The 15377-nt window shown below is 68.3% G+C and overlaps 2 protein-coding genes across 2 annotated transcripts in view; both read left to right on the top strand.

Moving 5' to 3' along the window:
* The window catches only part of H696_04526 (hypothetical protein), a gene marked incomplete at its 5' end in the record, with an annotated part of 12752 nt that extends 8139 nt beyond the window's left edge, over positions 1-4613 (top strand). Inside the window, 4 exons of the mRNA XM_009498406.1 lie at positions 147-941; positions 1386-2432; positions 2619-2688; positions 2790-4613. Coding sequence (XP_009496681.1) covers positions 147-941; positions 1386-2432; positions 2619-2688; positions 2790-4519 — 3642 coding nt within the window. The 3' untranslated portion in view covers positions 4520-4613. The remainder of the gene's footprint in view (positions 1-146; positions 942-1385; positions 2433-2618; positions 2689-2789) is intronic.
* Positions 4614-6109: 1496 nt separating this feature from the next.
* H696_04525 (hypothetical protein) lies at positions 6110-14840 on the top strand. Its single transcript, XM_009498405.1, has 6 exons — positions 6110-6649; positions 6734-9357; positions 9500-9570; positions 9707-10156; positions 10316-13044; positions 13268-14840. Exons 1-6 carry the CDS (start codon positions 6205-6207, stop codon positions 14683-14685), a joined length of 7737 nt encoding a protein of 2578 aa, XP_009496680.1. The 5' UTR covers positions 6110-6204; the 3' UTR covers positions 14686-14840.
* Positions 14841-15377: the final 537 nt, after the last annotated feature.

The raw sequence follows: 15377 nt of genomic DNA, 5'->3' as shown, positions 1-15377 counted from the left end.
CCCCTCGCGCTCGCTCGCCACCTCTCGACCCTCCCTGACCCGTCTTTCTCGCCCTGCTACCGTCCCTCTCCCTCTCTCGCCCCTGCCCCCCTTCCATCCCTCTCGCCCTCTGATGCGCCCATTCCCGGGGCCCTGGCGCCATGCAGTTCCTCATCCTGGTGATTCTTCACCTCCTACTGGCGCCCATCTTCACGGGCAAGATGGCTCGCCTGCTGCTGAGCCTGTTTGTGGCACCGCTAAGCGTCCTGCCTGGCACCGGGGCGGCCATGCTCACGACCGGGGCCACCCTCCCGCGGGCGGCCAATGTGCGCCAGCTCTTCTGGGACTATGTCTCCACTTCCCTCCTGCGTGGGGTCTTCAGCGTGGGGAGTGCGAGCTCCGGCGAGGCGACCGGGGCGGTTCTGCGCGAATCGGCCTCGCTGGCCGCCTCGCTGGCCACCACGCGCGGGGCGGTCCCCTTGACGGTGACCGGCCGGTGTGGAGCCCTCTTCAACTTCCAGGGCGCCGGGCCGCTTGCACTCCTTCGGCCCAGTCTGCTGACCACCCTGGCCGGCACCGATCTCGATGGATCGTGTCAGCTGTCGACCGAGTATGAGACGGCCATCGTGAGCCTGGTGTTCACCTGGTGCTTGGGGTTCCTGCTGCTTCGGCTGGTGGACTACCTGCGCCGGCATTTGGCCCGGCTCACCCCGCGGCCCTCGGCCCAGCGATACTTCCACCTGCTGCTGGGCCTTGCCCCTGCCGAGGGGTCCCCCTCCGGCCGCGTGTCAGACACCCCCATGGTGGATGATTTACTGGGCGCCGGCGGCGACGGCGTGTTGGAGGACCCGGATCGCCCGGTTGCCGGGCTGGCGATTCCCCCTCCCAACCTAGACCCTGGTCCACGCCGCGGGCTGGCCTTCGTGGCGTCCAACCACATTGGCGAGCTCATTCTCAATCGCGTGCGTGTCGGCCTCCCCCCCCCCTCTCTTCACCTGTCTGGATGCATTCCCCTTCTCCCTCTTCTCTTCGGCCGATTCTCACCTACTTGCTCTCTTTCCCTCTCTATCTCTCTCTCTCACTCTCGCTCCCTTGCCCTCCCTCCCCCTCCCCCGCTCTCCCCCCCTCCCTCTCTCCCCCCCCCTCCCTCTTCCCCTCCCACCCCCCACCTCTACCCCCCCCCCTCTCTTCACCTGTCTGGATGCATTCCCCTTCTCCCTCTTCTCTTCGGCCGATTCTCACCTACTTGCTCTCTTTCCCTCTCTATCTCTCTCTCTCACTCTCGCTCCCTTGCCCTCCCCTCCCCCCCCCCGCTCTCCCCCTCCCCCGCTCTCCCCCCCTCACTCTCACTCCCTCACTCTCGCTCCTCTCTCTTCCTGCCTCCGGTTCACGCTTGCCTCTTTCAGCTTGAGCTGCCCCTCAAGCAGGAGGTCCTATCATGCTTGCATCTGCTTGCCATCACGGTGTCCAGCCTGCTGTTGGGCAGCCTCGTCCTTTGGTCGCTGACCTTCGGCCTGCGTGTGTTGCTGGGCCTCGTCGACTCTGGACGCCTGTATCTTGAGCACCTCCTCGACACCGGGGGGGTGCTGCTCGGGGGCAATGGCACGCGGGTGGCACCGGCCGGCACCAACTCGCGCGCGGGTGTCACCGGTCGGCCGGTTTCCACGGCGCTCACGGCGGCCGGCCGGCGCCTGCTCCTGCCGGGGCTGCTCGATCGGGCCTGGTCTCCGCCCTCCTTCGATCTGGGCGGCGTGGGGTTGTCGCTCTTTGGCCCGCTGGCCTCGGGGCCGGCCCCTGGGGACATGCGGTCCGGGGCGCTGCGCGCTGGCGGCCCGGCGGCCGTATCCCTGCCGCTGCTTTCCTGGCCGGGCCAGCATCCGGAAGCCGAGTGTCTATGGAGCCAGTGTCTGTTGCGCCTGTCGACCGTGGCCCCGCCTGCCTGGTCGCCAGGCCTTGGGCCGATTGTCCAGCTGGCCCTGCAGCTGGCGGCCATCTGGTGGGCGGTCTCGGGCCTGCTCTTTACCCCGGTGGGCCGAGGCGCCAGCGCCCGGGTGACGGCCGCCGTGCAAACGGTGCTCACCCGTGCCCGTGAGGGGTACCGCCAGGAGCGTGCCGCGGTGGCGGCGGCTCAGGCAGCCGGTGCGGCCGACAAGCAGGCCCCCATCGGCATGGCCTCGCCGCCGGCATCCGCCCTCCTTGTTGACACCCTTGCCTGGAAGCTGGGCTTCTTGCAGGAGAGCACCGGCGCCGACCGGTCCTCGGCCGGCCATGGTGCTGCCCCTGCGGTTGACCGGCGCTTCTGGCATGGGAGCATCGTCCAGCACATTGTGTCCTATTCCAGCCTCCTGGCTTCCTACCTGACGGCCATCAGTCTCGGCCTGGAGGGGTACTTGTTCCCGGATGCGTCGGGCGCTCTCGGCCGACCGGGGTCGCGCCTTCTGCTTAAGACCAAGGTACGCGCTCGCGCGCGCGCGCACGCGGCGCACCGGCCACCTCGCCAGGGCCCGGAGGCCGGCTGTGCATTCTTTCACTTCTGCCCTGTGCTGCCCCCCCTTCTGAGGGTCGCCACTCACCCATGCACTCGTGCTCTGCACCGTTGGCGGGCCTTTGGCTGGGCGCGGCCGGGACATCTCCCACAGTTGGTCATGTATCTTTTGATTTCCGCCGCTAGCATCATGGTTTTCTGGACGCTGGCCATCGCGGCGCCCAGTGCGTTCCTCCACCACCCCTCCCGCCGCCGTGTCGGAGAGCTTCACTGACCATGTTCCCCCCCCCTCCCCCCCCCCCCCCCGTCTCTCCCGGGCTCGCAGTTGCCGTCGGCCGGTCCTTCTGCTTCCACCTGCCGAGCTTCTGGAAGAGCGATGGCTGGGCGCTGGCCTCCGGGATTGCGCTCCTCCGGCTGGGACTCTTCATTGTCCAAGTGTTCCCCCTCTTCTGGGAGCTAGTTTGGCTGCCGACCGCTTGGCGCAAGGCGGCGGTGGCCCTGCTAACTGGGCAACTCCGGGAAATGATCCGGGCCTGGTGCATCGGAGCCGCGACTTACATTTCGGTGGGCCTGGCTCTGGATGCCAGTGTCTTGCGTGTGGCCCGGCAGCTGGTTTTCGGATACCAGTCGCCGCTGGAGCTGCCACTCTTCGCCTCGACCTGGCGCACGGAGCAGGGTCTGACCGACCTCCTGCTGTGTCTCTTCCAGTGGTGGCTGACTGGCTGGGCCATGCGCATCGTCGGCCACTGGATCTATCCGGACATGGCACGCGCCCAGGAGCTGGACGCAGCACAAGAACAAGCGGCGGCGGCGGCGGCGGCGGCGGCGGCTGCTGCCGCGGCAGCAACGGCCGTGCCCGCCGGTGCCACGGTCATGGCCCCTGCCGCCGCCAGGATGGACACCGCCCCCGGCCCCATGGCCGCCACCATCGCCACCACGCCGGTCGCCTCTTCCACAGTGGGCCCGCGACCCGTAGGTGGCCTGGCCACGGCGCAGCTTGCGCATGGCCCGAGTGACGGCATGGCGACCGGCGTCGGGGCATCTTCGCAATGCGCGCCGGCGGATGCCCTCGGCTCCACGCCGGCCGGCTTGATGCATCATGACTTCCCCTTCGACCTGCATGAGGAGAATCAGGGCTACGACGAGGAGTATGATGAGGATGAGGATGAGGTGAACTTTGTGGACTCCTGGAGCGACAGCGGCCCGGTCGGCGGCGGCGGCGGCGGCGGCGGCTGGCTCGGAGTCGGAGGGTCCTTCCTCTCGTTGATCCTGCGCCCGGCCTCGATCTATCCCCGGATCGAGCGGCGGGCCCTCTTCCCGGGCGATGGCCGCCGGGCGGCCCTCTCGTGGATCACCTCCGAGGGGCAGATGGCCACCGAGCCGTTGGACATCGGCCTCAGCCACATCCAGTTGCTGATGCTCCGGCCCATGTCCACGTCTCTGCAGTTCCTGGTGGTCCCGCTGTTGGGGGCCTTCCTCGTGAAGGTTTCTTCGCACTTGGTGGTTTTCTGGCTCACCGGCCTGGCTCGGGCTCTGGCGCGTCTGCTGGTCACGGTGTCTTCCGGCCAGTCGCCGGGGTCCACCTTCAGCCTGGCGGCCGATGTGATGGCCACCCTGGCCGGTGGGGGCACGGCTGCCGGCACCGGCCCCACCGGCTCGCCTGGGTTGCCCTCGCTGACAGGCCTGATCCTTCGCCGGGCCATGGGCCTGCTCATGGCCCTGGCCGACTTCCGCCTGGCCACCATCCTCAACCAGGTGGCCTTTGCCCATCCTCTGGCAGCCATCATCATCGCCGGGCGTGCTCTCTACAAGGTGTTCCACCAAATGTGGCTCAAGCATCGCATGTGGGAGCGCTATCGTCGGTACTTCATCGGGTGGCATGTGCTGGAGAACACGTCGCACACGGGCCCCGGCGGCGAGGGGGCCCACCACCGCCGGGGCTCCTATGTGACGGCCGGCGTCCCGCCGAGTTTCGCCCACGTTCATGGCGGCGGCAATTTCCAACCGCCCCCCACCGATCGTCACCATGCCTGGCCATCCTCCGCCGGCTCGTGAGCGTGGTAAGTCGCGGGTCGGCATGGGGGCCAGCCGGGCGCGAGGGTGCTCATGCGTCACGCCACATATTCACATACATACACACACACACACACACACACACACACACACACACACACATGGGCCCCAGGGCAGGAGGAGGGCACAGGTGATTGTGAGGTGTGGGCGTGGACGCGGTGTGAGGTTCCTTCCCCCCCTCCTCCCCGGCCTACTATCATCTTGCCCTCCCTCCCCCCCAGAGGCCTACCTGAGTCTCGTCCCAGGCCAACTCCCTTCTGTTCGCTTGTCCTCCAGCGAAGGTGGAGGGGGCAGGGGACGGCTCGCGGGAGAGAAGGGGCAGCATGCCCGCGAGGACGAGCGCACACACTCCCTGGCAAAGGGACACTCCCTTTTTCGTATCCCCGCCACCGCCTGGGCCTCAGCAAGTGCCTGTGGCTACCCTCCTTCCTCGCCAATCTCCTCTCCTCGGCGTTCATTACACGTCTCTCTGTACCAATATCCTTCTCACATACACACTTTTCGGCTTTCATCGCACCGCGGTGTCCCTCTTTTTGTCCTTTTTTGTGTCCCACTTTTCGGATTCAGACGGCGACTTTGTCCCAGGCCGGCCTTCCGTTGGCTGTCGGCCGGCATCGCCACAAACGGCCCGGTGCAAAGCACTGGGGTCAGCCCCAACGCGGCACCACGGGATACATCCGGAACACATGACGCGGCCTTGCCTCCTGAGGAAGCTGCTGGACCATTTCGCTCTGTTCCCGCCACGCCAAGGCCAGCTCAATCATCCACCGGCTGCCCCTTTGGGACGGGTCTACTGTCCGAGTCTGGGTCCTCAGCATGGGGATTCTTAAATGATCGAGTGTGACAGGGTTTGCCATCTGTATGTGTGTGGTAATGGAATGATCATGATCGGGCAGAGTGGCAGACAGCAGGCGACGCAGGCCGGGAGCTCGACGGCTCGCACCCAAGCACCAATGCTTTCCCTCGGGCGAGGTGGCTGGTCGACCGGCCGGGGGGGGGGGGGGGCAGATTCCAACTAACGGGCCGGTCCCCCGTGTGCTTTTCGCTGGCTTGTGGCGCTCAGGTGGAGAGGTGGACGAGAAGCGCCTGGCAAAAAGCATGATGACTCTCATGGGGGCGGGGGGCGTCCGGCGCTGTCCAGGTTCTCCGCGTCCCCCCTTCGTTCTCAGGGGCCGGTGTTTCTCTTCATTCACCCGTCCGGCCTGTTCTCTTTGTCCCCCCCCCCGGCCCCCCCGGCCCCGCTTCTCCCGAGGACCAGGGTGTCCGGAGAAACCAAAGGAATTCAAGCGGGCCGGGGAGCCCCTCGGGGGATGTGTACGCGTTGGGGGAGGGGGGCGGGTGGGCGGGGGGCGTCTTTTTTTCACCGCCGGGGAAGCGCCGGGGATTACGCAAGGGAGGAGATCCCAGAAAAAAGAGGGCCCCGCCACCCTCCCCCTGGGCCGCGCCACATCTCCCTTCCCTCATTCTCCCACTCCTCTCCTTTCTTCTCCCCCTCCACTGCTCCTCCCCTCCCTGTGCTCGTTTCACTTGGCCCTCGGCCCAGATCCGAGCGCCGTCCGGGCCCTCCCTCCCTCTCTCTCTCTCTCTCTCTCCTTTCTCTTCTTCCTCCGCGCACGTCCTCTCTCTCCCTCTCTCTCCCCCCCCTTCCTCCTCTTTCGGCCAGTACCATGGGCATCAAAAACCTTTCGGACCTACTGTCGGAAGGTGGCGGTGGTGGCTCCCCGTCTCGCAGGGGCCGGGGCGCCAATGCCAATGTGCCCACGCGTTCTGCTGGCTCTTCAGCCGGCAACTCCACCGGGCCAAGCCCCAAGGGCTCTGCCGCGCCAAGCCCCGATAATTCACCCGAGCCGAGCCCCAGCTCCTCGAGCGACCTGCTGCCCGGTGGCGGTCCGGTCACTTCGGTTGCCACCGAGGCTCCTGCCGAGGCCGATCGGTCATCTTCCCCCTCACCGACCTCCCAAAGCGGCACTCGGGCGGCCTCCTCACCGGTCAAGGCGGACCAGGCGAAGGCCTCCAAGAGTCCGGCCAGGGAACAGCCGGCAGACACCCCAGTCGCTCCGCTAAGCTGGTCGGCTGTCGCCTCGGCAGCTGCCTCGAAGTCGGATCAACAGGGTATGTGGATGCCTTTTTTTTTCTCATTTTTTCTGCCTCCCCCCGTCTGAGTCGTGACATTGACTCTCTTCTCCTTTGACGCAGATGACAACCCGGAGCCCCCACTCGAGGCCGATGCCGAAGTGGTTGATCGTGCGGCTTCTGTCGAGGCCACGCCCCAGGGCAATTGCACCACCACCAAGCCCGATGCTCGACTCGATGTTGGTGCCGACGATGTTGATGCCACTGCGACCATTGCTGCGGACGATGGCAACAATGACACTGCCCATGCCAATGCCAGTTCTGATGCTGGTGAGGGTGGCGGCGAGGCCGAGTCCCGGCTCGCCGAGCCGGGCGAGGTCAGCATTGAGCCTGCCGCCGGTCCCAAGGTCGAGGCCATCTCCACCCCGCCGGGCACGCCGCCCAGCGACACGCCAGGGACTGCCAGCTCCTTGACCCCGGCCCCCGTGTCCGCTGGTGCTTCAGCCGCCGGGCCTCCAGCCGCCGGGGCCTCGCCTGGTCTCCTGCTGGATCTCTCGCCACTTCCAGCCGCCGAGCTGGAGCTTCGATCGCCGCCTTCGCCGCCTTCGCCGGCGCCCTCCATGCGGCCGGCCAATCAGTTGCCCGGCCCCAACGCCGCCATGTCCCCTCCTTCCTCATCTGCTTCCTCCTCGGAGATCGTCTCGTCCTCCTCGGCGGAGTCCATCCAGCGCGAGGAGAAAAAGCAGTCTGTCATCTCCGCCGAGCCTCCGGCAGCCAAGGAGGAGCCCACGCCTCGCAAGGAAAAGTCCTCCCCTCGCAGGGAGGAGAGCAAAAAGCGCAAGAAGAAAAAGGCCACCAGCCCTCCGGACCCTGAGCCTGTTGCCGAGCCGGGGCCTGTCCCGGTATCGGAGCCTGCTGTCAGCTCGAAGTCCGTGTCGCCTGTTGAGCCTACATTTGAGCCTGAGCCTGAACTTAAGCCCGAGCCCGAGCCCGAGCCTGAACTTAAGTCTGAGCCCGAGCCCGAGCCTGAACTTAAGTCCGAGCCCGAGCCCGAGCCCGAGCCCGAGCCCGAGCCCGAGCCCGAGCCCGAGCCCGAGCCTGAGCCCGAGCCTGAGCCTGAACTTAAGTCTGAACCCGAGCCCGAGCCCGAGCCCAAGTCTAAGACAAAGTCCAAGTCCAAGTCTAAGTCCAAGGCTGAACCTAAGACCGAGTCCACGCCTGCCCCTGGGCCCGAGCCCGAGCCCACATCTCAGGCCAAGGCCTCGCCAGCGTCCGGGGGCAAAGCCAAGTCCAAGTCGCAGTCTGTCTCGGGGACGGAGTCGATTCCCGAGCCGGAGTCGATTCCCGAGCCGGAGTCGATTCCCGAGCCGAAGATCGAGGCTCCGGTGGCGGTCCCGAAGCAGCAGCAGCAGCAGCAGCAGCAGCAGCAGCAGCAGCAGCAGCAGCAGCAGTCCCTGTCGGCTCAGTATCCCCTCCTGGACTTGTCGCCCCTGGACGATGGTCCTCCCCCCCCTGCGTCTGACACCCCATCATTCTTGCCCTTTGACTCGCCGCCTTCGCTGGTGGCCGAGCATGGGCGCTTCCGGCCGGGCGGCTCGTCCGAAGGCCACGACCATGATCGCCATGATGAGGATGATGAGGATGACTCGCGGGGTTCCTTCCTGAATGACGGTCTGGTCAGCCTGGATCTTGGGCGGTCCACTCACCCGGGGCTGAGCCACTTCCCGTATGGGGATTTCATGTCGCCCGGGCCGGCTGCCACCGAGCATGGTGGCACTCCGGCCGGCAGCGGCAGCACCGGCCAGCTGCTGGACATTGACCTGGAATCGCCGGCGGCCCCGGCCACGCCGGGCTCCCCGGTGCCGGGAGCCGCTGTCTTTGACACATATGCAAGGGGCGCGGCGTCTGGCGGGACGCCCCCGACCTCGCCCCCGCCCCCGGTCATGGCCTCGGCCAGCGGTGGTCGACTTGATGGGACGGCCGACGACTCGGTTGTCGGGCCGGTCACCGCGGCCCCCCATGCGACCGGGTCCTCCCCCTCGACTTCTTCCTCCGAAGAGGACCCGGAGACCGGCCCGGCCGGCGATGGCCTCTTCCCCAACAGGCAGCACCTCTTCCGGCCGGCTACTCCGCCAGCCAGGGCCACTTCCTCCGGCAGCATGGACTTCTCGCATCTGGAAAATATCCCCGACATGAGGCCCACGGCGGGCACCCCGTCGGATGCCTTGCCGCAATACCCCCCCTCGGCGGATGGCGGGGCCTTTGGCTTCCCGGGGGTCGGTGCGAGCGAGCCGGTCCCCGGGCCGCGCGGGGTGCCGGCCATCCTGCCCGGCACGCCGGTTCGGCCGCCACCGCAGCCGGACATGTCGATGCTGCACATTCCCCCGGTGACGACGGCCATCCGGGCCAATCTCTCCAATCGGTCCTTCCTGGAGGTGGCATATGGCTCCTCGGCCTCCACGGTGCATGACTTCATGTCACGCATCACCAAGGCCACCGGGGTCGGGGCGGGGGTGGGCTTCGCCGGGTCGACCGGCGCCGCGGCCGGGACCAGCGCCGCCAGCCGGGTGATCTATGCCCGCTTTGAGCACCTCCCCCAGCTGTCCAAGCCCAGCCCCGGGTCCAAGGGGCCTCTGTGCCTGTGTCTCGGCATGACCGACCGCTACGAGCTGTGGGATGTCGATGATCCCCGCGCCGCGCGTCGCATCTTTTCCGCCGAGTCCACTCTGCCGGTCCTGGTGTTCCGGGTGCGTGCCTGCTGTGCCCATGCTTCCTGTTTCGCCTGTTTCGCCTGTTTCGCCTGTTTCGCCTGTTTCGCCTGTTTCGCCACCCGCCCCCCCCCCATCTCTCTGTCTGTCTGTTAACCCCTGAACGTTCCCCGGCTGGCAGCTCATCGAGAATCCCAGCAACATGACGCCCGCCGAGTTGGCCAACTCCGACCGCCCCCATGCTCTTGTTGTGTACGGCCTTTCTCTCCTCTTCTTGTTCTGCCATTCCCCTCGGGGCTCCCGCCGCCACCATCACTGGGTGTATTGCCCCCCCCCCCCCCCCCCGCATTGGTTCACTTTCTGACACGCGTCCCGACCCGCTCTTCAGTTCCTTCTCCCAGACCACCGGTGTCCGGGAGATGCGCATTATCTCGCTTCGTACGACGGCCATTGTATGCATGCTGCACATCAACTCCTCGCAGCTGGCAGCCGTGGTCGGGTCCGGGCCCGCTGGCGGCCCCTACGCCTCGGATGACAACCACATTCGCGAAGCCCTGTCCAACTCGCAGATCCTGGCGCTCTTGGGCCGGACCAAGATCAGCACCTTCCGCCTGTGGGGTCCCAGCCAGAAGTCCCACCTGGCGGACCTGCCGGCAGCCGGGCCGGTCGGGCCTGCGTCGGCCGGGGATCTGCGCAACTTCGACGCATACCAGCCTTCCTTCGAACTGACGGACTGCCGGCCGTCGGTGGTGGGCTCGCGCGGGGTTGTGGCCGCCCTGGGCGCCAGCTGGATGGCCTACGCGTCGCGGACCTGGACCGACCAGAGCCCCGTCATGATGTGCGTCCCTTCGATGCCCTCGTGCGAGCGCACCTTCTGCCTATGCCCCCCCCCCCCCTCCCTCCCCCTCTGACCATCGTTTTTTTCCCTCCTCCTTTTGTCCCTTCCTCCGGCTCTTTTCTTCCCCCTTCCCCGCGTCCTCGCGCCTCTCTCCGCCAGGTCCGGCTCCTATGGCCAATCGTCAAACTCCCTGCATAAGACGGCTTCCATTGCGGCGGCCACCGCGTCGGCCGCCGTGCAGGCCATCAGCTCGCAGGTGGCTGCCGGCTGGCGCTGGCTCGGTCGGAAGTCCGCCTACACCGGTGACACCGGCCCTTCCCCTTCCCCCAGCTCGGCCGGCACCAATTGGTCTGATGTCTTCAATGGGGCCTCGCCCCGGAGCACGCCGCATGGGCTGCCGGGCGTTGGTGGCGGCCCCGGTGGCGTCGGTCCCGGGTCCATGGCCCCCGGTGGCGGGGTTGACTGTTCGGACGGCATGGCCGGCGGGGCGGGCTGCTCGGCCCCTGTGGCCGGGGGATCCTCCCTCGGGGCGACCGGGGTCCTTGGCACGGGGCCTGGCGGGGCGGGCCCCGGGGCCGGAATGGGGTCCAGTGCTGCTGGCACCGGCGGCCCCGGGTCCGGGAAGGCCGCCGCCGAGCCGGGCATCGTCATGATCCGGTCTCTGCAGAGTCCCGGTGGCAGTGGTGATGCCACCTCCGGGGAGGATCTTCGTGTGATTGCGCACTTCGTGGCGCATCACGATGCGCCGATTGCCGCCATGGCCTTCGACGCGTCCGGCACCCTGCTGGTCACGGCCCCGGCCCACGGGAAGGTGCTGCATGTCTTCCGGATCCGGCCTCCCCCCCCGGCGGCGGACCTGTACCATCATCAGGCCGGTGGCCCGGGCGCGGGGGTCCGGCCTCGGGGCGGGGCATCGCCACCCGGGCTTGGGCCCAATGGCGGGGCCGAGCTGCTGTATCGCCTTCAGCGGGGCATCACCCCGTGTGTGATTGAGCACTTGCAGTTCAGCCCGGCCGGCAATTGGGTTGTCGCCTGCTCGGACCGTGGCACGGCGCACTTTTTCCCCATCTCCCCGGTGGGCGGCCCGGTGGGCATCAACACGCACACCCTGCGCCGGCTGGTCCGCGCGCCGGCCGGCTATCGGCCCCCGACCGAGCAGTCCCTCTTCGATCACCTGCCGCCGAATGCCCTCCGCCAGCCGGTGGACATCCGCGCGGCCTATCGCATCAAGGACACGATCTCGGCCCCGGCTGGCCGGGCTCCGGGCGCCGGGGCCGGGGCCGGGGCCGGGGCCGGTGGCCTCGGTGGCTTGCACGATCCGCAGGCCGAGTCGGCTGGAGCCGGCCCCGGTGGCTCTGGCGATCGTCTCCAGGGCTTCCGGTCCTCCATGTCGGTCTTCATGTTCCCCAGTGCCCTGGTTTCCCCGGCCCCAGCCCAGCCGGGGCTCTACTACACCACCAATGAGGCCGGCGGCCTGGAGGTGACCCATGGGCGTGGCCCGGGTGGTGGGTCGGCCGGGGGCCCGGGTGGCGGTGGCTCCACCGGCGGCGGCCCGGCCGGGCTGCACCCGGAGTCCGGCTTCGAATACATCGGCCCGGTGCACGGCCCGACCCAGGCCCTGTACTACTTCAATGCGGCCGGCTTGGCGGGCTCCGGCCCGAACTCCCCCGGGCCGCTGCTGTACGCGCGACTGATCCCGGAGTCGCGTGTGTCGCGTGGGCGGAATGCCGCGGCGGCGGCCTCGCGCATGGCCTCGGCCGCGGTTGAGGCCACCGCCGCGGCCGCCTCGGCCGCCGGGGCCAGCAACTTCCTGCCGGCCTTTGTGACCAATGCCCAGGGCACGGGCACCGGGGCTGGGGCCGGGCCCGGGCCCGGGCTGTCCGGGTCCGGCGGGGGCGGCCGTTCCGCCGGTGCGGGCGGCATCTCCCTGGATGACCCCGCTGCTGCGGGGGGCGTCGGGCGCCTGCCCGTCGGGTCGGGAGCACACCCGTCCAGCAGCTCGGACTTCCTGGCGCATGAGTTTGGCCTGCCGGCGGGCGCCGGCCCCGGCGGGTCGGGGAATTCCTCCCCGCCATCGGGCCACGGGGGCGCCGCCGGGCCGGGCGGGTCATCTGGCTCGCCGGTTCCCGCCGGTTTGGAGGAATCCCTGCATGTCAGCTGTGTGGAGTACTTCCGCCATGCGGTCCCGGCGTCGGACCAGCTGCCCTTCTACCGGTATCCGCTGCCGATGAATCTCCTGGCCATGTCGACGCCGGTGGGCAGCGCCGTGGCCCCGGCCCCCAGCAGTCCCGGGGGTCGGTCCACGCCCGACGGCTCGCCCGGGTCCTCGCCCGGGGGGAGCTCGGAGAGTGTGCTGGCCGGGGCCGCGAGCGGCGGCCCTGCCGCCGGGGCCACGCCACCGGCCGGTGGCTCTTCTTCCGGGTCCCTGCTGACCCCGGAGGCGGTGGATAGCTCGGCCACGGTCTGGCGGTCGCACCTGCTGCTGCCGCCCTTCTCCCCGAGCCCGGGGCTCCCGCCGCCCCTTTGGCGCCATCCGAGCTTCCTCTTCCAGTACTACGGCCAGCCGTCGATGTCGCTGTCCTCCTCGGAGGCCGGCGGCCTGGCCCTTGGGCCTCTTCCCTCGCGTCACAATGTCCCCGGGATCCCGAGCTTCAACCGCACGGCCACCACGCATATCCCGCACACCCGGCCGCAGGTATCTTTCCAGGCGGCCGGCCCGGGGGTCGGCACCAGTGGCACCGTGGCCGGGGGCGCCTCGCCGCCGCTGCTTCGCCCAGGCTCGCGGTCGGTGCCCGGCAGGCTGGCCGACGATTCGCCCGACATGCAGCATTCCACCGCTGGCGCCGACTCCGACTCGGACACCGATGACTTCGAGACGATTGACGATGGTACGCATGGTCCCCTCGGCCCGGCCACACGCACACACACACGCACACGCGCACGGGCTCCTGCGCATGCATGTGGCCGTGTGTCGGCCCTCCCTCCCGGCCCTTTGCTCGCCCAATGGTGGGGACTTTCACTGCCCCTGGCCTTTGGTGTTTTTTCCCCCCCCCCCCCCCCCCCCGCGCGACCGCCTGGATGCGGGCATCGGGTTGCGCTGTGACCATGCAGCCACCCTCGATGCGGCGGCCATGCTGCTGGGCGACTCGCAGCACATCCCCTCGGGAACAGCCATGCGCGGCTCGCTGTCCGATGCGCTGGAGCATGTCCGATACACGGTGGCCGTGGCCCGGGACCATGCGTCGGTCTGGAGCCGGGACGCCATCACAGCAGCCTCGGCCTCCGGCGTTGGGGCCTACTCCTCCGGCATGGTGGAGGGGCTGGCCGCCCTGTTGGCGGACCATGTGCCGGTGGCCGTGGCCGGGCTTTCGGGCGGCCGCCTGGGCGGCGGGGCGAGCCTCGGCCCCGGGGATGACTCTTGGGCCGACTCGGAGGACGAGGCCGAGCAGCACCTCCGTGGCGGCGGCGGCGGCGGTGATATGGCCGCCCCGCGCTTCCTCCCCGGGCAAAATCCGGAGTACGACTACCGCCAGGTGGCCGTCGACCCGAATGAGGCGACGGAGCGCGTCCGGCAGGAGCGCCTGGCCCGCATGCGCGCGGCCAAGCAACAGGCCCGAGCCGCGGCCGGGGGCCCCTCTGCCGCGGGCGCCGGGCCGAAGGACGCCGATGGGGACTTCGATCACATCCACGATGCCGATGAGGAATTTGACGCGGATGAGTTGCTCATGTCGGACTTCAGCTCGAACAGCCTGTCGGGCGGGATGATGGCCTCCTTCGGGGACAATGAGTTTGCCGATCCCCTGTCGTCGATTGTGTTCACCCCCTCGGCGGGAGGCAGTGGCGTTGGCGGTGCCGATGGTGGCCCCGGGCTTGGTGGCCACCATGGCGGCGGGGCCTTTGCCCCGGGGGACGACCCGCAGGCGCCCTCCGCGACGCTGGCCAGCAAGCTCGGTGCCGGGACGGTGATCGCCTTCTCCGAGCAGAATCTGGCCCATGCCTCGGAGCTCCGAAGCCTGGAGGAGCCCCTGTATCCGTCGCTGGCCGGGTTGAAGACCGCGGCCCCGGCCACAGCCCTCCCGGCCTCCCGGCCACAGCCGATCGTCATGAATGCCTCGCAGCCGCAGAACATCATTGTCTTGGCCGAGGCCAGCCTCTCGCCGGAGGACTTCGTCCCGCGGGGCGGCCCGCGTGCTGGCGGTCCTCCGCCGGAGCCGGCTGTGATGGACTTCAGCCAGATGCCCCCGGCCGGGGTGTCGCTCCTGTCGTCTCAGCCCTCGTCGTCGACCACCGGCAAGGGTGCTGCTGCCGATCCGCAGGACGACGACCCGGATGTGGACTCCCTGTACGAGCTGGATTTCGACACTGACATGCATCAGGATGGCGAGCCGGCCGCACCGCCGGCCGATGGTGGAAGTGCCCCGGCGCCGTCCTCGCGCGGGCCGGCCGGCCAGTCTTCGCGCGCCCCGGCCTCCGGCAAGGGTGCCCGGCAGTCGGTGTCCAGCCGGCCGGTTTCGTCGTCGAAAAAGTGACACCCATCTGGCCTGCCTTTTCCCCTCCCCTCACATATATTCCCCTCTCAGTTTCCTCCCTCTCGTTGGCTTTCTCCTTTGTATTGCGTAAATGTACAAACGCCTGCCCTCTTCATTTTGCGAGTGGCCGGGGAAGAGGCGGGTATCCTGCTCTGTCCGTGGTCCGTTCCGTTCGGGAGTCCTTGCTCGGCAGTGAGGCAGGGCCGGTATGTGGCTGGCAGGGGGGGGGGGGTGCGCATGGAGGTCTGTATGTAAGTGAGCATGATGCTATATGCTCGTGTCTGTCCGTGTGTCCGTGTGCTCGTGTGTGGGTGTGGGTGTCCGTCTGCTCGTGTGTTAATTGTAGTGGAATCCCCATGTAAACGATAGATGAAGCAACACGTGAGTGAATTGCCACACGTGTTACATCGTGGGAATGATAGCATCCCAGAACAGCATTCCTCGGAGAGGAATGCGGGGTAGAACAACAGCCAGGTGGCCGCCGAGGCCGAGCGGCATAAACGCTCGACCGAGGACGGAGATACGCGGGTGGGCGGGCCCAGCCGCGGGGGTTCTCAGTTCCAACCCCTGACCGAGCCCAAAGGTCAAAAAGGGGGACTCTCGTTGAGAGCCTCCTGAGAGCGAAAGCCTTAGCAGCTGTGTGTCGAAGAGTATACGGAAGTATAGCCGAAGCACCAGTTAGGCCGACGAAC

This window comes from Fonticula alba (assembly GCF_000388065.1).
Source record: "Fonticula alba strain ATCC 38817 unplaced genomic scaffold supercont2.7, whole genome shotgun sequence".
Taxonomy (NCBI): domain Eukaryota; order Rotosphaerida; family Fonticulaceae; genus Fonticula; species Fonticula alba.
Note: the sequence above shows the minus strand (reverse complement) of the source record. Positions and strands in the feature narration are given on the sequence as shown.